At 32.1% G+C, this 25,179-nt stretch overlaps 1 protein-coding gene across 1 annotated transcript in view; it reads left to right on the top strand.

The window, feature by feature from the left end:
- LOC127737603 (Na(+)/H(+) exchanger beta-like) overlaps positions 1-25,179 on the top strand; it is a 127,211-nt gene that overhangs the window by 51,667 nt on the left and 50,365 nt on the right. Inside the window, exons 4-5 of the mRNA XM_052248443.1 lie at positions 9,262-9,938; positions 17,622-17,667. Coding sequence (XP_052104403.1) covers positions 9,638-9,938; positions 17,622-17,667 — 347 coding nt within the window. The 5' untranslated portion in view covers positions 9,262-9,637. The remainder of the gene's footprint in view (positions 1-9,261; positions 9,939-17,621; positions 17,668-25,179) is intronic.

Genomic DNA, 25,179 nt, shown 5'->3' with positions numbered 1-25,179 from the left:
ACCCGCATATGAATTTTAGCAGAGTAAAACAGATCGGAGTTTTAACTTCACGTAGCAAAGATCATTCCCAGTGTTAGACTTAGCATTGTGTATACTGTGTATAATGCTATAGCATTGTGTATTGTGTAATGCTAAAGCTTTGTGCATAGTGATATGATATAAATTAATGTACTGGTGTAATGCTATAAGAATATACCAAGAGCGATGCTATACGAGTTTACCTAGTATAGTGCCATACAAATTGTTCCTGTAAATAATGCAAATGAATTGCAGTTTTGTTAATATAATATGAACATAAGGAGCTGTGGTATGATTGCGAATGAGACAACTATCTGCCACGTTTAAGGTAGATCGGGTGTCTTTTTCTGAGCGTCCGTTCTGATCATGTTAATTGCAAAAACTTTTTTGTTTTAAAAATATTTTACCAAGTATCATTTAATATACAACAAAATACCTAAAACTTGAAGTTTAAAGATTGAACTATCAAGAAATTAAGTGTCGTAAAGTATATTTAAAATTTTTGGGGATTTTTTCAAGAAAATAAGGCCCGTGACCCCTTATTTTTATTTGATATTTCGGATTCATTAATGAAAAGCAATTCTCTCATTGAATTTTAGCCAATTCTATCGTCTAATGTTTCAGCAATAAGGAAAACTTAAGTTTCCCCTATATCAACAATATAAAATAACCCAAATTTCGTTAATTTCAATGTGTTATTACGAAAAAACAAGGTCCGTGATCCCCAGTTTTTATATTGAAATTTAAAATTACATTGACACAGAAGTCTTACAGAAGTGTAAGAAAAATCTATCGTCCAACATTTAGACACCCCAGCTACCTTAAAGGATGTGGATGTAAGCAATTGTTATAGGCAATCATGCGGCCTTCAACAATGAGAAAATCCATACCGTATATAGTCGCCGGGTTATAAAAAGCCCCGACATTGTAGAACTATTATTCTTCACCCCTACCCCTTCTTTCCCTACCTTATACTACTGCTGAATGATACACAAAAGCACAACAAAAGAGAACAAATTTCGCTATCCCTTCGAAATCGGAATTTGATTAAAAAAAATAGCACGTTCTATTTTTATCATACATGTGTAGTTTCAGTTTCAACCATGGTTCTAAATTTAGATTTTACTTTCCCCAAAAATTGCGGACGGAATAGAAGACACCTGTTTATTTTCTGCACCTTGAAAACTGAGATTTGGATGACATAGATTTTACATATTCTGAGATAAATGTAATAGTGAACAATTCTTAGTTTCTGAGTGTGTAATGTTTTGTGGACGGAATCTGATGGCTTCTTCTTCGGCTTATATAAATGTTGTACTAGTGGTCGATTACCCCTTAGCATCTTTTATACTTTTTACATAAATTTAATAATAAAATATAAAACATCATAAAATTTTCAATTGCATAAAAACGGACATGCCAAAGTCTTTCTTGTTCAAGACACAAATTCACATGCAATATAATTATTCGTTACCTACAATTTTACGCTACAGGATCTACAGTACACTGTGCATTTCATTCAAAACTATGGTTTTTCAAAAAATATTGTGGGGTCAATTTTGGTTTGATTTTAATGAATTTGATACGAATAGAAGCAGAATTGTCACTGGTTTATTTTTTATTTGGTTATAATTTTGTTGTTTAGGCGTTTTTACCTTCTGTTGAAATAAACACGAGTCGTATTGTGTACCTGCTCCTGCGTGTCTAAAACAGAAACAGTGGTAATAGAGTCAGACTAACTCACAATAGGATACTCAGATTTCTGATTGGAGTCATTCTAATAATTTCTTTGAAGTTTTGAGATAGCACATGAATACTTGTTTGAATTCATGATAGACCGCACGAAGTCATTTCTCTTTCATGTGCCCATTTTTCCTTTCTTGGAGTAGGGGAGATAACCCGCGTAACTAACGACGCACGTTTTTTATCCTGAATTCCGCTAGAGGCGTGCAATTACGTACACTTCGCCTTAAGCTAGATTGGCAAGTTGAATTTCCTATTTCAATCTGATGGAATTTTAAATGTCATTACTCCTAATAACTCAATGCAAGCATTCAAGTTTCAAGTCATATAGGAAATGCCAATTATTTTTGTCTCCTGCGTAACGTGTTGCAGGGGAGATGGAAATACCGGGCGTACGTCCCTGTGTCCGCCCGGTCTTGTTAGGGCTCTCACAGGTACAATTCTTGCCAGATTTTTTTAAACTTATACTATAGGTTAATATCAGCAATATCTCGAACAAGTTTTATAATGGTGGCCGATCGACTTTTTAAGAAAGAGTTATGCCCCTTGGAAATATTAAATTTATGGAAAATGGCCTCATTAACACTCTCACGGGTACAATTCTTGCCACATTTGTATAAAACTTATACTATAGGTTGATATCAGCAATATCTCGAACAAGTTATATAATGATGGACGATCAACTTTTTTAAAAAGAGTTATGACCCTTGGAAATATTAAATTTATGGTAAATGGCCTTGTTTGCGCTCTCACGGGTACAATTTTTTATAAAACTTATAGTATACTATAAGTAATGCCCTTGAAGGTCTGTTTGAAATATTTAGTATACAATAAAAAAAACTTTTTTGGCCCATGCACACGCTTTTTATTTATGAATTGTTTTACAGAACAACAAAAAATTGATTGTTTTTGTTTGATACTGTCACGACATGTGATTGTTTTCATTGATAGCATCATTAAAATCATGTCTAAACATGTATTTCAAGTATTTTGTTACATATTGAAGATGTGAACAAATTTTAATTTCCTAAAGATCAGTTATTTGAATTAAAAAGCAAAGGATGTTTTGTCAAAATATATTAACTGGTAAGATACACATGTTGTTTGATTACAATTATTTTTAGAGTACTCAGGCTTCTTAGCAGAACAATGACTTCTCATTTCTTGCATTTTTATAAGATAATAAGTGCCAAATGACTAGCAGTATACATTGAAATGAAATGAAACTTAGTAGAATTACCACATATTTGCACAGTAGAAGTACCATATATACCTGCCCAGTAGGTATATCACATATTCTTGACTAGTAAAAGTACCATATTTACCTGCCCAGTAGGTATATCACATATACTTGACGAGTAAAAGTACCATATATAACTGCCCAGTAGGTATATCACATATACTTGACGAGTAAAAGTACCATATATACCTGCCCAGTAGGTATATCACATATACTTGCTTAGAAGGTATATCATATATACTTCCCAGTAGGTATATCACATATACTTGACTAGTAAAAGTACCATATATACTTACCCAGTAGTTATCTCACATATGGTCCGAGGACACAGTTATCGTCCTTAGTTTTTCGTTGTCTACAAATATAGTCCCTAGTGCGGACAGTGTATAAGTTGCAAATTTTTTTCATACAGTTTTCAAATTTATTTCTTTATATTTTATGCATGAAATATTAAGTAAGGGGACGAAATTACATGTTAAAAAAATTTGGGTGCTGAATCTTTATGTTAAGTAGTGATTTGGTTCAGTTAAAAAAGGTCAAAAACTAATATGTCTGAAGCTGTCAAACTGAATTTTAGACCCCCTTAACATAGTCTTAGCATAGAATTGTCAATATTTTGAGTTAGAGCTGGTAGACTTTTCTATAATTTTGATATTATTTGTCCTAATAGTAGTACACTACACTGTAAAAATCTTATTGAGATGGAGCAGGTGCCATTTTTTAAATTTAAAAGAAATGCACTACGAAATAACTGTGTTCACGGGCCGAAGAGATGAATTCAGGAAATGTAGATTCTGTACTTTGGCAACGTCCCTGAATGGTTTGCTGGTTTCAATTTGTCAAACTCAATAAAAGTACAGGATTTACATCTTTATTTGAAAGAAATTCTGTTAAAATGTCCTATTTTGACATTATACGGCTAAAATAAGCATTTTAAAGCAGTTTCCATGTTTAAGCCTAAGAGGCATGCTGACTTTCTATCTGACAGATTTTTATGCTTTGATATTTGTGTTTCTATGATTAATACAAATTCTATTAACCATTTGTGAACCCTGAATACAGAGAAAAGTAGATTATCACAGAAAAAAAGGTGCAAAATGTGTTGTTTTTAGGCCCTGGTCGAACGGCCTGTTTGATGTATGTGAAATGTGAAAAGCTTTGTACATAAAATTTGTAGTCCATCATAAATATTTCACTAAATCTGTAAAAAAAGCACTGAACAATGATCTGTGCACCTTATCCATTTCATATACTATCTTTATTTTCTTCTGTAGGATAGTATGTGGTTCAAATATATGCCAGTTGAGACTAAAACTACATGCAAGTTTTCCATTGAAAAGTGAAAAAACTGTGCATCAGACCATACTGTCTGCAAAAAAAGTTGAATGCAAGAGTCCTTTTGCAATTAGACTTCTTGTATCATGACATCTTAGCATAGAAATGAGCAAAAAGTAACAAATTTCCATTTCTGATAGTTTATGTATGCATTTTTATATGTGCTACAGCCTAAATTGACTCTAAATAATGTTTAGTCTTACATGGCCTAAGACCATTTTATACTCATGTGGTATGCTTTTTGTAACTTTTCTTTCCATTTAAAGTACATTTAATATGTATGGTAGAATAGTTTTTGTCGAGCCTTCGACTTTTGTCGAAAAAGCGAGACATAGCGATCCTACATTCTGTCGGCGGCGTCGTCGTTGTTGTCGGCGGCGTCCACAAATATTCACTCTGTGGTTAAAGTTTTTCAAATTTTAATAACTTTCTTAAACTATCCTGGATTTCTACCAAACTTGGACAGAAGCTTGTTTATGATCATAAGATAATATTCAAAAGTAAATTTTGTAAAAAAAAAAATCCATTTTTTCCGTATTTTACTTATAAATGGACTTAGTTTTTCTGCCAGGAAACATTACATTCACTCTGTGGTTAAAGTTTTTGAAATTTTAATAACTTTCTTAAACTATCCTGGATTTCTACCAAACTTGGAAAGAGCTTGTTTATGATCATAAGATAGTATCCAGAAGTAAATTTTGTAAAAAAAAAATTCCATTTTTTCCGTATTTTACTTATAAATGGACTTAGTTTTTCTGCCAGTTAACATTACATTCACTCTGTGGTTAAAGTTTTTAAAATTTTAACAACTTTCTTAAACTATCCTGGATTTGTACCAAACTTGGACAGAAGCTTGTTTATGATTAAAAGCTAGTATCCAGAAGTAAATTTTGTAAAAAAAAATTCCATTTTTTCCGTATTTTACTTATAAATGGACTTAGTTTTTCTGCCAGTTAACATTACATTCGCTCTGTGGTTAAAGTTTTTAAAATTTAAACAACTTTCTTAAACTATCCTGGATTTGTACCAAACTTGGACAGAAGCTTGTTTATGATTAAAAGCTAGTATCTAGAAGGAAATTTTGTTCCATTTTTTCCGTATTTTACTTATAAATGGACTTAGTTTTTCTTCCAGTTAACATTACATACAGTCTGCAGTTTAAGTTTTTAAAACATTTATTAGATTCATAAACTATCCTGGATTTTTACCAAACTTGGACAGAAGCTACTTACAATCAAAAGATAGTATAGAGAGGAATATTTTTATTAATTTTTTCCTCATTTTTGCTGAGCCTGTGATTAACAGCAAAAAGTAGGCGAGACACTGGGTTCCGCGGAACCCTTACGAATTTTTGTTAAAAAAACTTCAAAAACTTCAAATTGGTTGAAAAAAATGCATGTTTATGTAAAGCTCCCCTTAATTCGAAAATCTCTATTTTTCAGGCACAGGCTCATATAAATTTGACTTTTGAATAATTGTAATAAATCTGATAAATCAAATGAGTGTTCAGGTGCTTTAAATTCTTAATATATTATATTTAAGAGCATTTAAAAAGCAAATTTTTGTAATATTTAAATTTTTTAAGCCCAAATCTTGATAGTTGAAATTATTTGATTTTATCATCAAAATTAAACATCCAAATATCAATACTAAAATAGCCATAGTTTCTGTAATATATATCCTATGCCATGAGACTTAGCCAACTATCTTATAATTCCCTAAGCTTAGGCCATGCAAAGTTTTATGAGAATTGGTCAAGTCTTTTTATACTATTAGGTCTGAGGACACAGTTATCGTCCTTAGATTTTCGTTGTCTACAAATATAGTCCCTAGTGCGAACAGTGTATAACTTGCAATTTTTTTCATACAGTTTTCAAATTTATTTCTTTATATTTTATGCATGAAATATTAAGTAAGGGGACGAAATTACATGTTAAAAAAAATTTGGGTGCTGAATCTTTATGTTAAGTAGTGATTTGGTTCAGTTAAAAAAGGTCAAAAACTAGTATGTCTGAAGCTGTCAAACTAAATTTTAGACCCCCTTAACATAGTCTTAACATAGAATTGTCAATATTTTGAGTTAACGTTAGAGCTGGTAGACTTTTCTATAATTTTGATATTATTTGTCCTAATAGTAGTACACTACACTGTAAAAATCTTATTGAGATGGGGCAGGTGCCATTTTTTTAATTTAAATTTATTGTCTAAAAGAAATGCACTAAGAAATAACTGTGTTCTCGGGCCTAAGAATCTGACTAGTAAAAGTACCACATATACTTGCCCAGAAGAAGTACCACATATTCTTGCCCAGGAGAAGTACAACATATATAGTTTCCCAGTAGAAGGACCACATTTGTTTGCCTGTAGAAATTTCATATATACTTGCTCATTATTGTTTTAAGCTCACCTTGAACTTAAAGGCCATGTGAATTTTTGCCATCACTGGGCCTCCTGTTTGTCAGCTTTTTTTTTTAAATCATCTCCTCTGAAAACACTTGCCCTAAGTTACCAAACTTTACCTGAATGATTTTGGGGGAATTTAGTTTGAAATTTATATCCAGGGATTTGATTCTTAATCAAACATGGCCAATATTGCTACAATAGAACATATACTGGTAGGTAAAACTGCAGTTTGACTTATAACTCAAAAACTAAAGCAGGTAGAGCATAATTGATGAGATATAAATGATAAGCAGGTCAAGCTCTATCTCTTGTGAAATTTTCAGAAAATCAGACAGCCGATTTTGGAGTTATTGCCCCTGAAATGTCAATTTTTTGCTTTAGTAATTTTTACAGTTTTTTTTTATTTTTATTGAAACTATTATTTAAAAATGACCAAAACAATAAGATCTATAAATAATTCAACATGATCGAAATAGTTAATTGACCCCTTATAGGAGTTATTATCCTGGAAGGATGATATTTATCTTTTTATGCATTTTTGAGGGAAAACTATAGTAAACAGAAAGAATCTTTAAGTAGTGAAAATGTTCCAACAAAATAAGATCGATCTACTAATGAGTCAAATGACCAAAAATGTCAATTGACCTCGTTTAGAAGTTATTGCTTTTGAAAGATGATGTTTACCAGTTTTTGCATTTTTTGCAGAAATTGTAGCAGATAAAGTGAAATTGTAAATAGAAAACATGTTAATAAAAAACAGATCTACAAATAAGTCATCATGGCAGAAATTGTAAATTAACCCCTTATATGAGTTGTTGCCCTTGAACAGTTGATTTCAACCAATTTTGGGGTTTCTTTGTTATTTTTTTTATTATATTAGGAGTTGAAATTGCCCTTTGTCTAATATCTTGAAAAAATAAAACAGATAGTTGTATAAACAACAAAAATTATCAGCATTGCAAGATCTATGAAACTGCAAGAAAGGGAAATCATTGGATGAACTATAATAGGAGTTATCAGCATTTAGTGACGATTTTTTACTTACAAAAAGTTTTAAAGACCAAAAATAAATATCTTTTTTAGTTTTTGCCCTTGAACAGATAAAATTAGTTTTTTTGCCCTTGAACAGATAAAATATGAGCAACAAGAGGACATTGGAACTCTGTTCTTTTATTATTTTCAAAATATTTCATTGGAAAATCCAGTTGAGATTGCTTTACAGAGTTGCTAAATAACATGCACTTATTTATTTCAAAGATGTATGTAGATTAGGTTATTTCTATAGAGTTTATTACTTAATTAGACAGTATTTTATGACTTAGACAGGAAGAAACAAGGCCATAATAAATTGCCCATTTGTCCACATTAAGCATTACTATATTTTATTAAACTCCTTTTAATCGAAAAAAATGTTCTCTACTGTTCTTTAACATACAATTATTTAACTTATTATTTCCTTGTGTTTTGAATTTTTGAAGATTAAGTAGATATTGAGAAGCCTTTGTTTGATACACGGAAGTTTCTTTCTTTTTTTATATGTAAAAAAAAATCAATTATTTGTAATTGTTCAAACAATACAAAAGGTGAATGTTTTTTTGTAAAATATTATACAAAGCGTAGGGAAATTAATCTACAGACAAAAACTAAATGACATTCGATATTGCGTCAACTCATTTGGAAAAGTACAGAACAAGATAGCTAATACTATGAAGGTGCGTTTGATTGGTATGACTTATTACTTTAAGTTGTGATTTGTACTACCTGAAATAAGTGTTAATGAGTATACAGAAGTGGGATGTTTTACTAAAATTGATCTTCAAGTTTTTGTGACAAATTGTAGAATGAATTCCTGGAATAGAAATGTGGTGGAAGCTGATTTTTGTAATTATCAGACATACAATTAGACGGTCTAGCAATGTCAGATATCAGTATCAGCACATAGTCACTTCCGATCATTATTACCTTTATTTTTGTTCTTTTGATTGACACATTGTGTAATTTAAGTATTCGTAATTTACGTGGAGTGCAGTTATATTGAAGATATGTACGGTGCAATATTCGTTTTGATGACTTTTTGATCATTTCTGCATTGTTGGATTTATGTTTAGAAGTTCAGGATACATTTTGTGAAACTGTTATAGCTTATCTGTTATACTTTATTATAGTTGCAAATCAATTTCATTAATTGGAAATCAAAATGACTTGCATTGTTTACTATTAGATATTATTGTGTCTTTATGAAGTGAAGAACATTGTTAACAGCCAGAGTGCAATTTGTTGTTGAATAAGAAAAAAAAATTGTGTCTTTATAGTCTGAAATGATAATGCTTAAATAACTTTTAAATACAGATCTTAAAACGTGTAGTGGGGTGACACAGACAGTATTATAAATTTGACCTAGTATTTCAAAAATATTAATGTCTTCTTCTCAAGATTAGATTTCTAAAATGTATTGAGAACTTTGATAAAATGTATGTTCTATATATATTCATTCTATTAGATTACTTTAATTTTTTTTTCAGGATGTTTATAGAAGAGGATGAAATAATTTCCACAGAAAACCTCACAGTTTATACCACGAAACATATGCTTACTGACAGAGTCTATTTTAGTTTGTGTCACTAATTACTGACACAATAACTTAAATGGAACCAGCATATTAGTAGTTTGATGCTTCCTGAATGTCAAGAAAAGTAATATCGAAGGTCAAACACCTGAATTTAACAGAAGATAATGTAACTCTTCTACCCAGAATTGCCATCTTCATCAGATTACATTCTGATTGATGTTAAATGGAAGAGATTATTACATGTTACAAACCATTTGCTTACTTTGATTGGATGCCAGAACAATGTCATAAAAATCTTTACAAATTTTGATTGTTTGTGAGGAAGAAGTATGAAAGGGTTTTGTCTTTTGATACTACTGTGTTATGACCATGCTGCCACCTCAGTTGTCCACACAACACTCAATCAAAACAATGATACAAAGTCTAACGGTCACATGGTTTATGATCCTCATAATCAAACGTCACATGACAACAAAAGTCATGAGCATGGAAACAAAACAGGACACAAGGACTCACACACAGGACATGGGGCTGGACATGGAATACATTTATTCAGTATAAATTACGACCATGTGGCACAGCCATTGTTGATTACGGTCTTTCTGTTTGCTGCAGGAATATCCAAGTTAGGCAAGTATATAATGTAGATTGTTTAGAATTCTTTTTCAGAAAGAAGAATGTAGTATTTCCTGGTTCTTTTTCTTAACATAGATATCTTTACCTTTGTCTTAACACATATGGGTAACTTATATATATATATTTTTACAAACGAAAGTGAACCAACGCCTGGTGAGTCTGTAGTGAGTTAGAGTCCCTGAAGTGGATACCTCGGGTATGCAGGGTCGTTATGATGAAACACAATAATGTAGAAAGTCTTATAACAACAACACTGGAGGGACTGCTGCAGAAAATTTATTGATCGACATGTTTCGGTGCCTAGGGCACCGTCATCAGGATACAAATAATACATTGAACATACTTAAGTGTACAATCGGGTTGTCTTGTGACAACGTCATAGTATAGTAGTTGTTATGAAAGGGAAGTAATAGTGAAAGTATAAATAGAAAATGTATATAAATAGATTGTCAACATGAAAATGAAAGTAAATTAAAATTGTTTGTATATCAACTCTGTGTTATTATTGTCTCAGCTAAAAATGTTATAAATAGAATGTACAAACACATGTCTGTCCCATAGTTCTTCCGGTAGCTCATCTAAACATATGGTTTCATCACTGCTGCTTGTTGTCAGGTCTATGTAGTCTTCCTGAGTAAGGTCCATGACATAACCGTAATCGTTTGTTATGTATTGCGGAGTGTTATTTAAAGAAGAGTCGGAATCCGACAGGTACAGGTCTTGTTCCAAATCACTTGTTGAGGGTTTTTTCGGTTTTAAGGTGGATGATTGGTGATACTCATACGGTGATTTAGCTGGTATTGTCCTGAATGTAGGTGTTTTCCCGTTCCATTCTTTTTTCTGTACGGCTTCAAATGGTGGTCTCCATTTTTCTATTGCTTTGGCCATTTCACGAGGATTTTGTTAGAAGCTATTATAATCTTCTCTGGCTTTATCTGGGTGTTTTGATTTAAGGTGTGTTACGGCATTTGATTTTCTAGTGAAGGTTGCAACACAATGTTTGCATTCAAACATTGTTGCGACTGGTTCGTGGCGTTCCTTATGGTGTCTTCGTAAAGTAGAAATACTGCAGAAAGTTTTCGGGCATTTTTTGAATTGCTATCTCTGTAGATTAATGAAAACCGCAGAAAGTGCAAAAAGTACCGTAAACAGTTACCAAATAGATATTAAACACGAAATTACATGCAACACAGAAAGTGTGGTGTATTTAATAGAATGCAAACAATGCAAAAAACAATACATTGGTCAAACGGGAAATAGCCTAAAAGAAAGATTCAGGGGACATCTACAGGACATCAACACTGAGAATAATACAAAACCAGTCTCGAAACACTTCACCTCAAATGGTCACAATAAACACGACGTCACCATAACAGGCATAACAACCACAGAACAAAACATAAACGTCAGACTAAGAACGGAAGAAGCTCTTATACATAAATTTGGAAGCACCAAACCCTGGGGCCTTAACAGACGATATGGCTAATACGAAGATTACCAAAAGAAAAGAAACTACAGGAACTTTCACAAGACGATTTAATTGCAAAAAATGCCCGAAAACTTTCTGCAGTATTTCTACTTTACGAAGACACCATAAGGAACGCCACGAACCAGTCGCAACAATGTTTGAATGCAAACATTGTGTTGCAACCTTCACTAGAAAATCAAATGCCGTAACACACCTTAAATCAAAACACCCAGATAAAGCCAGAGAAGATTATAATAGCTTCTAACAAAATCCTCGTGAAATGGCCAAAGCAATAGAAAAATGGAGACCACCATTTGAAGCCGTACAGAAAAAAGAATGGAACGGGAAAACACCTACATTCAGGACAATACCAGCTAAATCACCGTATGAGTATCACCAATCATCCACCTTAAAACCGAAAAAACCCTCAACAAGTGATTTGGAACAAGACCTGTACCTGTCGGATTCCGACTCTTCTTTAAATAACACTCCGCAATACATAACAAACGATTACGGTTATGTCATGGACCTTACTCAGGAAGACTACATAGACCTGACAACAAGCAGCAGTGATGAAACCATATGTTTAGATGAGCTACCGGAAGAACTATGGGACAGACATGTGTTTGTACATTCTATTTATAACATTTTTAGCTGAGACAATAATAACACAGAGTTGATATACAAACAATTTTAATTTACTTTCATTTTCATGTTGACAATCTATTTATATACATTTTCTATTTATACTTTCACTATTACTTCCCTTTCATAACAACTACTATACTATGACGTTGTCACAAGACAACCCGATTGTACACTTAAGTATGTTCAATGTATTATTTGTATCCTGATGACGGTGCCCTAGGCACCGAAACATGTCGATCAATAAATTTTCTGCAGCAGTCCCTCCAGTGTTGTTGTTATAAGACTTTCTACATTATATATATATATATCCTAACATCACTGAAGAGACATTAATTGTCGAAATCCGGATATGGTGTACAAAAATCTTTGCACCTTTGTTTGCGGTATACCATCTTTGCCGCAAGTTTATTGTTTTCTGTTTGGTATTAAATTTTTAATTAAGATCCATTTATTACACCTTGTGATCCGTTTATTTGGCAATGGCCAATGGCAGTCAGCAGGGTTTAAGAACATTTGTTGTTCGACCTGTTAGTCAAATGCGTTTTGTTAAAATATACTTTTTCACTTTTTTGGTCTTTTGAAAAATGTTTGTGCTGTATTTAGACCCCTCTAACAAAAAATTTGTTTTTGCATGCACACGTGTAAAAATTGCGGTTTTTATCCAACGCAATCATAGGTTTGAACGTTGTTTTCAATTTAGACTTGTATATATATATATATATATAGATAACTTTGTCATAGTCCTAACACATGTGGGTAAATTTGCCATAGTCTCAACACATGTTAATAACTTTGTCATAGGCTTAACACATGTGAGTAGCATTGCCATAGTCTAAATACATGTGCATAACTTTGCCATTGTCCTTACACCTACTGATTTACTGTTGATTCATTATTTTTGGTGGGACACCAATTTTCAAGGGTACAGGAGAACCACGAATTTAAATAATCAAGAATTTTTCTCTAGTTTTATATGCAGCAATTGGCAAAACCACGAAATCAAATATCCATGAAAATCCAAGTTTTACTCAATCCAAAAAAAAATTGGTACCCACGAAATTTAAAAATGAATCCACAGTATTAAATGCCACTATGGAACCAATGTTTTTATCACCAACAATGTTTAATGTTTGTATCCTGTACATACATTTTATAAAGGGAAGCACATGTAATATTTTCTATTGTCTTTGACTACATTATTACAACCTAGCTTTGAATGACCATGTATCATCTTGAAACTATGATGAACATGACAAAACATTATAAATACTTGCAGTCAGAAATACTAGAAGATTCCTTTCCTAGGACTACTATTCACAAAAAAATTGAAATTTGACAGTTATTTAGGTCAATTATTAAATTGTACCTATCCTAACTGAAGAAGCTTGTCTGTGGTTGTCTAATATATTACTGATTCTTCTCTTCAAAGCATTAGATGTTGATAGCAGATCTTTGCTGGTCTTTAATTTGTCAACTTTATTCACCACTTTTCTAGCCTAGCTCAGAGCTTTTTAGAGCTTGACATATGGTATAGACACTTGTTTATTGTTTAAATACACTTTGTAGTTTGCTTCTGGATGTGTTTTCTTCTTTAGAAATGTTTTAGAGTTGCTATATATATCAATTACACATTAGCCCACATTGACATATACTCTGTTTTCCTTTTGATACATATGCCAAATGAAATGCCCTCTGTAATTTGAAATATAAACTTCAGTCTTAAAAGTGTTATTTGTCACTATTAAAACCCTTGGCTGTTTATGTTTGTCGAACAGTAGTATAGCTCTTAATCCGTCAAATTTATTGCTCTTCAGTAGAAATATCAAGTGTACTCCATAGACAAAAGGAAAATTGATATCTTGTTCAGATGTGCTTGGTAATAGGATGTAATCAGAACGTTTTCTGTTCAGATATGCTTGGTAATAGGATGTAATGAGAATGTTTTCTTATCTCACTTCTACAATTTCCATAGCATGAATTTTATTTCAAGCCTCCTATATCAAATTCAGAACAATTTATTCACAATACAATAAAAGTGAAATAATCAGGCTTACAGAAAAACCTATTTATGCAGTAATAGATTAGACAGACGTAGATTTATTTGCATTAATAACCAAAGTATAAGTATTTTAGCACCACCAGGAAAGGAAAAAGTTAAAAGTTCATATTTACAATACATAAATATTTATGAAAAAATTCTGTAGTAACAGATATCGCTTTTCTAAGCTGTTCTTGGGGGAATTTGCAAGACAAATTTTATAGTTTGACACCAATTTGCCTTCAGTAATTCATATGACAAATGCATATATTTCTCTGAAGAATAACAATGTTTATGTTAATGATATTTTTATTTCAATTTCTAAATACACTTAATCCTTAGAACAGAGTTAATTTGGGAGTATTTAGTATTCAACCATATAGATGAAACTAATATAATTCTGGACCTAAGTGATAAAAGGGAGATAATTGAATTTAATTACTTCTTGCAAACATGTGGTAATATAAGCACAGCTCCTCCTAAACAGCTGGATGAATATTGATGAAACTATACAGCTGTAAAACACTACCTGAGGATAAGCTTATAAAACATTGATCTTGTTTAAGGGGTACATATGATATAGTGATTCACATTCATGGCTATGACATTGATCTTGTTTAAGGGGTACATGTGATATAATAATTCACATTCATGGCTATGACGTTGATCTTGTTTAAGGGGTACATATGATATAGTAATTGACATTCATGGCTATGACATTGATCTTGTTTAAGGGGTACATATGATATAGTAATTGACATTCATGGCTATGACATTGATCTTGTTTAAGGGGTACATATGATGTAGTAATTGACATTCATGGCTATGACTTTGATCTTGTTTAAGGGGTACATAAGATATGATAATTCACATTCATGGCTATGACATTGATCTTGTTTAAGGGGTACATATGATATAATAATTCACATTCATGGCTATGACTTTGATCTTGTTTAAGGGGTACATATGATATAATGATTCACATTCATGGCTATGACATTGATCTTGTTTAAGGGGGTACATATGATATAGTAATTCACATTCATGGCTATGACATTGATCTTGTTTAAGGGGTACATATGATATAGTAATTGACACTCATGGCAATGACATTGATCTTGTTTAAGGGGTACATATGATATAGTAATTGACATTCATGGCTATGACATTGATCTTGTTTAAGGGGTACATATGATACATGTATAATAATTCACATTCATGGCTATGACGTTGATCTTGTTTAAGGGGTACATATGATATAGTAATTGACTTTCATGGCTATGACTTTGATCTTGTTTAAGGGGTACATAAGATATGATAATTCACATTCATGGCTATGACATTGATCTTGTTTATGGGGTACATATGATATAATAATTCACATGCATGGCTATGACATTGATCTTGTTTAAGGGGTACATATGATAGAGTAATTGACATTCATGGCTATGACATTGATCTTGTTTAAGGGGTACATATGATATGAGAATTCACATTCATGGCTATGACATTGATCTTGTTTAAGGGGTACATAAGATATGATAATTCACATTCATGGCTATGACATTGATCTTGTTTAAGGGATACATATGATATAATAATTCACATGCATGGCTATGACATTGATCTTGTTTAAGGGGTACATATGATAGAGTAATTGACATTCATGGCTATGACATTGATCTTGTTTAAGGGGTACATATGATATGAGAATTCACATTCATGGCTATGACTTTGATCTTGTTTAAGGGGTACATAAGATATGATAATTCACATTCATGGCTATGACATTGATCTTGTTTAAGGGATACATATGATATAATAATTCACATGCATGGCTATGACATTGATCTTGTTTAAGGGGTACATATGATAGAGTAATTGACATTCATGGCTATGACATTGATCTTGTTTAAGGGGTACATATGATATGAGAATTCACATTCATGGCTATGACATTGATCTTGTTTAAGGGGTACATATGATATAATAATTCACATTCATGGCTATGACATTGATCTTGTTTAAGGGGTACATATGATATAGTAATTGACATTCATGGCTATGACATTGATCTTGTTTAAGGGATACATATGATATAATAATTCACATTCATGGCTATGACATTGATCTTGTTTATGGGGTACATATGATATAGTAATTGACATTCATGGCTTTGACATTGATCTTGTTTAAGGGGTACATATGATATAGTAATTGACATTCATGGCTATGACATTGATCTTGTTTAAGGGGTACATATGATATAATAATTCACATTCATGGCTATGACATTGATCTTGTTTAAGGGGTACATATGATATGATAATTCACATTCATGGCTATGACGTTGATCTTGTTTAAGGGGTACATATGATATGATAATTCACATTCATGGCTATGATGTTGATCTTGTTTAAGGGGTACATATGATATAATAATTCACATTCATGGCTATGACATTGATCTTGTTTAAGGGGTACATATGATATGATAATTCACATTCATGGCTATGACGTTGATCTTGTTTAAGGGGTACATATGATATAATAATTCACATTCATGGCTATGACATAACTTCCTATTTATTGAATATATATCATATTCTTAAATGTTATGACCATGTAAGAAATTTTTGTGACATTTATGTTGCAATGATAATTTTTTTCTCTTTAAACAAGGAATTATTTGAACCTGGAATAATGATGAATTTTGGAAAATTGATAAGAAATTAATGTATGATGATAACTAACCCAATTTAGGAGGGTTAACCATGCATGTTTGGCTAAGGGAGGTTAGTTAGTTCATTCTGAAATATCAGTTAAAGTAACATTAACCTTAGCCATGAAAGTATGGCTAACCCTCTTTAGTTAGACTAGTTTTCATCATACATTTCTTATCAATTATCCAGATTTCAAAATTATTCCAGATTCAAATAATTCCTTGTTTTTACAATATTCTATTCCTTTGACCATACAAATTTTGACTCATTTTAATATCCGTCCTAAGATTTGTTATAACAGCTCCTGTTGCACAGTTTATATTTTAAACTTAACACAATATTAGATTGTTGTATGCAGATGGTCCTGTCCATTGAGTTTTGCTTAGTGAACAGTTATAGTTTGCTCAAATATAGATGGTTTACTTTTACAAATTGTGACTTGGATGTAGAGTTGTCTCATTGGCACTCATACCACATCTTATATCTATGATAGTATGCATAGCTCATCATTGAAGGCCATGATCAATAGTTGCTTATATTTATGTCATTTGGTCTCTGGTGGATAATTGTCCCTTTGGCAATCATATCACATCTTCTTATTTTTATATAGTTCCACAGTCAGATGGACTTGATATAGATACTACTGTATGTAACGGTATTAGTTCCTCAGCTAAATAGCTTGATATTAATTTTGATTTGAAATCTACTGTTTATTTTTGTAATGATTCAGTTGATAAAAAAAATCTTTGTTTTTATATAAAATGAAAAGTTATGTTTTGAGATATACTTTTATTATTTCAGGTTTTCACCATGCTGATTTTCTGTCATCAAGAGTACCAGAATCATGGTAGGTGTTCATTACTTTCCAGGAATACCAACACCCTTTAAAAGATCACTATACATAAATTGTAATAGTTTTTTATTTAGATTGATTGATTGGTGTTTAACGTCACTTTCAGCGCTATTGGCTATTTTCTGCTGGTCAGTTTTTATTGGTGGTGGAAGCCGAAGTGCCTGGAGAGAACCAGCAATTTTTGTAGGAAAACTGACAATCCCAGTCAATTAAGATTAGAGTTAAACACCATCATTAAGACCAATTTAATTAAGGGGCCTCTGTGGCGAAATGGTCTAAGAGGTTCAACTATATCACAAGCCTGTCAACACTGATGTTGTGATTTCCAACACCACATGTTGCAGGTTCATATGACTGTATTGACTAGGATTGTCAGTTTTCCAGCTGAAGGGTCTGGTTCTCATCAAGCACTCTGGCTTCCTTCATCAGTAAAACTGATCATCACGATATAGCCAATATTGATGAAAGTGGTGTTAAATACCAAAAACGAATTAATGAATGGCTTAGAATTAAAGTTTGTTAGGCTTTTGCCATCTGTATTATAGGATGTTATGATTTCACTGTTATAAGATTATAAAAAAAGACTTTCTGGTTGGTAATAAGAATCACAGCACTATATTATCTTGTCTGGTATTGATTAACATGAAACCTTATTTGACAATTACAGCATACTTCTTGTTACTTTTTAATCTATAATTCAGGAGAACAAATAAAATCAACATAAAAACATTCAACTGCTGTGTATTTCTTTAATTTTAACAATTTTATGTTGTTTCAGAGAAAGTTTATCTTGCTTGTTAGGAATGTTTATGTGGTAATAAAAAAAAGAATTGGTAATATAAAAGAATTATCTACACTGATTAAAAAAACTGCAGTAATTTGATTTGCCATTAACAGTGAAATCTATTCTTATGTATTTTCTAAGCTCCTTGCTTCCTTTTAGTTAACCTTATCAAAAGGGTCATTGGGAGGTTTTTTTAATCTATTTTCATGCAAATGTCACTGAAACCAATCTTGACCAATCATTAAGGGATGTTTTGTTTCTAATCTGATGATTCTATATATCATCCTAGACCTACATGTCTTCCTTAACTAGTCAGAAAACATGGGAGCAGAAATTAAAGGGCTGTCTTAGTAAATATATCTTACTGATATTTTGTATAAAGTTGTAAAATTTTGGGTTTGGTTCTAATTGTCTTACTTTGGATGACCAAATTCAACACCAACAGCCTTGAAGATACTGACCAAATAGTTCATGAAAAGTTACCACCAGCAAATGAGATTTGTTCAATTGATTTGTTTTGGCCTAATTATGGCCATTGGAAGTAGAAAAAACTTGTGAAAATTCCAAGACTGCAAGGTAATCAAAGTATATGACTTAATTAGGAAATAGCAGATTGCATATCAGTTGTTTCCAATTGGCTTGTTTTGTCATAAATATGACCATAGGGGAGAGACAATTCTTCATCTGTCAGATAAACTATCACTGAATGACATACCATATGACCATAGGGGAGAGACAATTCCTCATCTGTCAGATAAACTATCACTGAATGACATAACATATGACCATAGGGGAGAGACAATTCTTCATCTGTCAGATAAACTATCACTGAATGACATAACATATGACCATAGGGGAGAGACAATTCTTCATCGGTCAGATAAACTATCACTGAATGACATAAAATATGACCATAGGAGATAGAGACAATTCTTCATCTGTCAGGTAAACTATCACTGAATGACGTAACATATGACCATAGGGGAGAGACAATTCTTCATCGGTCAGATTAACTATCACTGAATGACGTAACATATGACCATAGGGGAGAGACAATTCTTCATCTGTCAGGTAAACTATCACTGAATGACGTAACATATGACCATAGGGGAGAGACAATTCTTCATTGGTCAGATAAACTATCTCTGAATGACATAACACATGACCATAGGGGAGAGACAATTCTTCATCTGTCAGGTAAACTTTCACTGAATGACGTAACATATGACCATAGGGGAGAGACAATTCTTCATCTGTCAGATAAACTATCACTGAATGACATAACATATGACCATAGGGGAGAGACAATTCTTCATCTGTCAGATAAACTATCACTGAATGACATAACATATGACCATAGGGGAGAGACAATTCTTCATCTGTCTGGTAAACTATCACTGAATGAAGTAACATATTACCATAGGGGAGAGACAATTCTTCATCTGTCAAGTAAACTATCACTGAATGACGTAACATATGACAACATTCACACTTCCCTATCTGATTTTGATGTCTTTCTGATTTGTTGATTCTGAGTTCTAGGACTTTTTATAATCAATTTGATTAAAATACAGATGATTTGCTTACAAAGATCTGACAACACTCCATTTAACTTTATGTTGTGGTAATTATTACAAACTCCATTGAAATTCCTGCCTACAAATTTTTAAAGGTGTATATTATTATGATAAATCCAGAGGATCCCAAAAATTGTTTTAAACAGATTATAGTAAAACTGAGTGTTTCCTTGTAATCGATAGTAGAACTGAATGTTTCCTTGTAATCGATAGTAAAACTGAGTGTTTCCTTGTAATCAATAGTAGAACTGAGTGTTTCCTTGTAATCGATAGTAGAACTTAGCGTTTCCTTGTAATTGATTGTAAAACAGAGTGTTTCCTTGTAATCGAAGCGTCGTACATGATCTGGAATTTAATCAAATTGTTTTATAATTTAAATAAGACCTACAATTACTGTGCTTAATCTTAAGGCTTTGTCCTTTTGCAATACCAACTGCTATAATTATTTCACCCAATTGCAGTTTAGATGCTTTAGCAGTTGATCTTCTAGAGGTGTTTCAAACTGCAATTGGGTAAAACTTTTTTAATCAGCTGATATTAGGAAAGGACTAAACCTTCTGATTAAGCACAGTAATAAACATTTCAGTCTAAAGAACAAAAGAAGTTTACCTCTGAATTCTTGTACATGTTTTGGATTCTTTTAAGTTATAACAACTTTCTAGATCAAAAGCAAAATGATAACTGATATAGATTTAATACAAATAAAATTTATTCTTAGTAAACATTCTAAACATTCAACCTCAAACATTTCTTCTTCTTACTACATCTTTGGATTTTTAAAAATGTTTTTTATGCCCCCCACCGCAGCGGAGGGGGCATTAAGTTTTATCCTTCTCCGTCTGTATGTCCCAAAGCTGGATTCCGTTCTCTAACTTTAGTTTGCCTCAACCAAATGTTATGAAACTTATACACAATGCTTATTACCACAAAACACAGATCGAGTTTGAAAATTGGTGGCGTAACTTGTACCATTCTTGAGTTATGCCCCTTTATCAACATAAAAATTGCTGAATTTTTCGTTTCCGTTCTCTAACTTTAGTTTGCCTCAACCAAATATTATGAAACTTATACACAATGCTTATTATCACATAATACAGATCAAGTTTGAAATTGGGTGGTGTCACTTTCACTGTTCTTGAGTTATGCCCCTTTATATAAGCATAAAAATTGCTGAATTTTTTCGTATCCGTTCACTAACTTTAGTTTGCCTCAACCAAATGTTATGAAACTTATACACAATGCTTATTACCACAGAATACAGATTAAGATTGAAATTGGGTGGTGTCACTTTTACAGTTCTTGAGTTATGCCCCTTTATAAACATAAAAATTGCTGAATTTTTCGTTTCCGTTCTCTAAGTTTAGTTTGCCTCAACCAAATGTTATGAAACTTATATATACACAATACTTATTACCACAAACTCAGATCAAGTACAAATTAGGGTAGCATCACTTTTACCGTTCTTCAGTTATATCCCTTTATAACTATTAGATATGGAAGCGGGGGCATAATCTGTGTCCCATGGACACATTCCCCATTTACTTATATATATTTTTGTCTGAAGTCATTATTATTTATGACATTTTAAATTGAAAGAAGTGCTGCATACATTAGTGTTAAATCACTTTTCCTCATACAATGCTTATTACATCCACACACAGATCAAGTTCAAATTTGGGTTGTGTGACTTTCACAGTTCTTGAGTTATGTCCCTTTATAAATTGAAAAATTGGTGAATTTCCACACACTTACTTTACTTTGCCACAACAAAATGTTCTGAGACTTATATAAAATGCTTATTACCATCAAACACAGATCAAGTTCAAATTTGGGTGGCATATTTCACTGTTCTAGAGTTACCCCATTACTGTTTGTTATTGAACAATGAGAGCACTCAAATCCCTGAGTAATCTCTAATGACAACATACAGAAACTAATGTCGTTAAGTTTCATAGAAAACAAAACGTCAATAGGTATGAATTAGTACATTGACCTTGCATATTTACAAGCTGGGCCATCTGTGTCCCATAGACACATTCTTCTTTTATTTATATTAAATACCATAAGTACCTATTACTGGTTTAGGTATTAGATGCATACAAGGTGACTTTAGAAGTAAGATGCTGTGTGGTCTAGATATAAGGTACACCAAAGGTAACAATAGTCTCCATTTATATGCAAAAAAAATTAATAAGACTTAAAATAAATGCAGCTTTGATGCAGTTTCAATGTAAATTTTGAAGAATCTGCATTTAGAGAATATTCAGTTTTAGATTAATAAAATAACAGTGCCTTATTATGAATACCTAAGATCAAAGGTTTACCTGTATTATTTTACATATAAATTAGTATTTGACACTTAAGTTTTTATGGAGAAATAATGAATAAGTCATTATATGTAGTCAGTAGCTATAATGAGAATTAAAAGCTTCCCACTGGTTATACTGGCTTCAGTATATATTACAAAAAATTAAAAAATACTCAATTCTTCAGTATATTGAATTACAATTTATGTTATGCAGTCTAAATGAGAAATTTATACCCAATATCCTGCAAATAAACTTGCTGAACTTCTCATAATATCACAAAAATGAGAAAAAAATAAAAATAGGTTTCTCAAAAGAGTTAATGGGGTTCAGAAACCATATCAAGAATGTACAGCACCAGTCAGATATGAAATAAATGTGAAATTTATATTCAGTCTAGACTAAGATGAACTGTTTCTGTATGGAAATGAAATTGTACCATTAATAATTGTCCTATGAAAAATAGTTTTTGTCAACATAACTGAATATGAACCAGTATATTTTGTTATGGCAGACAGAAACTGTTTATGGATTATTTGCACTGATTTGATGTTGAACAAACCAAATTCTGTTTACATTGGTACCAGTGGTATAATAAGTAGGTTTCTTTATAGGCCTCTCTGGACTAAATAACTTCCTAGTAATCTATATAATTTATATGAAGGGAATTTTATAGTCTAAAAATATTAATGTCCTGATGAAATCCTGTACGAACTGTGATGCCCGTATATGACACGGAAACCAGGCGTAAAAATCATACTTTAACCGGGCGTCATTGCAGTGTTTAAGGAATGCATGTCCAGGCGTCAACCAGGCGTAAACCAGGCGGAAACCAAGCGTAACTGAGGCGGAAACCAGGCGTAAAATTAGGCGTAATATTTAAATGAGTACGCCTGGTCCAGAGAAAACCAGGCGTAAAATGCAAATGAGTACGCCTGGTTAATAAATAAACCAGGCGTAATATCCTTACATAATACTACACTTATTTCAAATCAGTGTAGTACCCTAGCTGTGTACTTTTGTGTATTTAATGCAAACTTCTGTACTGTTGCTTTAATTTATCATTATTTGACATAAAACTGGAAATATTAACCATTGAAGAAGCTTAATATATAAATAAAGACATTTCAGACAGACACTGGCTTAAATAAGTTTAAGTTTAAATAAGAATTATGACAATTAATTTTTCTTGAAATAAAACTTCTGCATTTTGATTAACTAAGTTTTTTATAAATTAATGTCCTTTAAAATATGAATGATAATACTGCAATTTAACTTCATGTAAAAGATTTTAATGTTATTATCCAAGGATAAAGGTTTTGGGATTTCAAAATTACTGTTATAACTTTTAACTTAATAACTTAGGTAATATACTCACATAATTATTATTTACCATGTATTACTTTCCGTTTTTTTCACAATTTTTATTAATCAATTTGATTCCATATTTCCAAATTCTTCCAAAAAGCACAAAACAAGCTAATTATCCCTGAATGTATGAAGCTGCATTAAGTCCAACTCTTGCAAACTAAAACCAAAGAGCCAAATTTTGGAAAAAAATTCCCATGATCCTTTAAACAAAGCATTATGGGTATTATGATTTACGCCATACCAACAGTTTTACGCCCGTAAGAAAATTTACGCCTTCCTTATTTCAATTTACGCCAGGTTTACCACTTTTTTCTACGCCCGTAAGGACTACAAATTTACGTTTCCTGCTCCCTTACGCCTGGATCTAGACACGTAACTACTACTTACGCCTGGTTTACGCCTTATTTCCAGGCGTAATACGCCTCATAATTTCATACGGATTAGCAAGTTGGATTTAAGGTTGAAAACAAAAAGAAAAAGTATCCAATATAAACTACTGATTTCAATATCAAGATGTCGAATGGTGTTTAATTTCTAGGGATATGTCATTTCAACACATGGTTATATCTGAAGGTCAAGATCAAAGTTGTTCATTTATTACCATAGTTTCCAAGCCAAAATATGTTCTGTCTGCTTGGATTATAGTTACACTTTATCCATTGTTCCCCTAACCCAAAGTGCATCATGACTTTAACTCAAGGTCATATCCAAAAGCTGAAGTGTAACAAAGACAATATATATATCAACATGGGGCTAATATGACTTTTGTGTATTGCTTCTGTGACCAAACTTTAAGGTACACAGTTACTTCAAATGTCCCCTAGGTTTATCATAACAACAACAATAGATGTGTTGGCTTCTTTGAAGTTGATGGAAATCCTATGAATCTAGATCTCTCTACAAGATATCAACAGTAAAATTATTTCCTCCAAGCTTTCATTACAGTAGGTTTCCCTAAAAGTACAGAGTTTGACTTCAATGACCTTGTGGTGTGATTATACTGTTATGCCTGATCAATGTTATAACCTGCATCAACAATGGCAAAAGCAGGTCTAGTAATCGCTTGACCCTATAAATTGGTCATTCCATCTATAGCTATCTGTCTATCTGAAAAACCTTTGGTAGAAAACTTTCATTAAAGACAGGTAATGATTTTATATGGTCTTCAGCTTTATAATGTTGAGTTACAGTGTGTAAGCACTTTAAGATCTGCCATGCAGCTACTTCCTGCATGCCAATAGTTTTGTAGTCATTGCGTACACAGAAAATTTTCGTAAAACTTTTCTTGACTTCTGTGGAAGCCAAAAATTTTATAGTGTGTAAGCAATTTTTACATCTTCCGTGCAGACACTTCCTGTTTGCTGATAATTTGATTATGTGTCATAATTTTTTAAGAGGAGAAATAAATTTTCTGGTTGCTGCTGATGAAATCCTATATGTGCATTATCTTTACATAATAAGATTCTTC

The sequence above is a fragment of the Mytilus californianus genome, unplaced genomic scaffold (genome assembly GCF_021869535.1).
Source record: "Mytilus californianus isolate M0D057914Y unplaced genomic scaffold, xbMytCali1.0.p SCAF_4, whole genome shotgun sequence".
In the NCBI taxonomy this organism is placed as follows: domain Eukaryota; kingdom Metazoa; phylum Mollusca; class Bivalvia; order Mytilida; family Mytilidae; genus Mytilus; species Mytilus californianus.
This window is presented reverse-complemented; position numbering and strand designations above follow the sequence as displayed.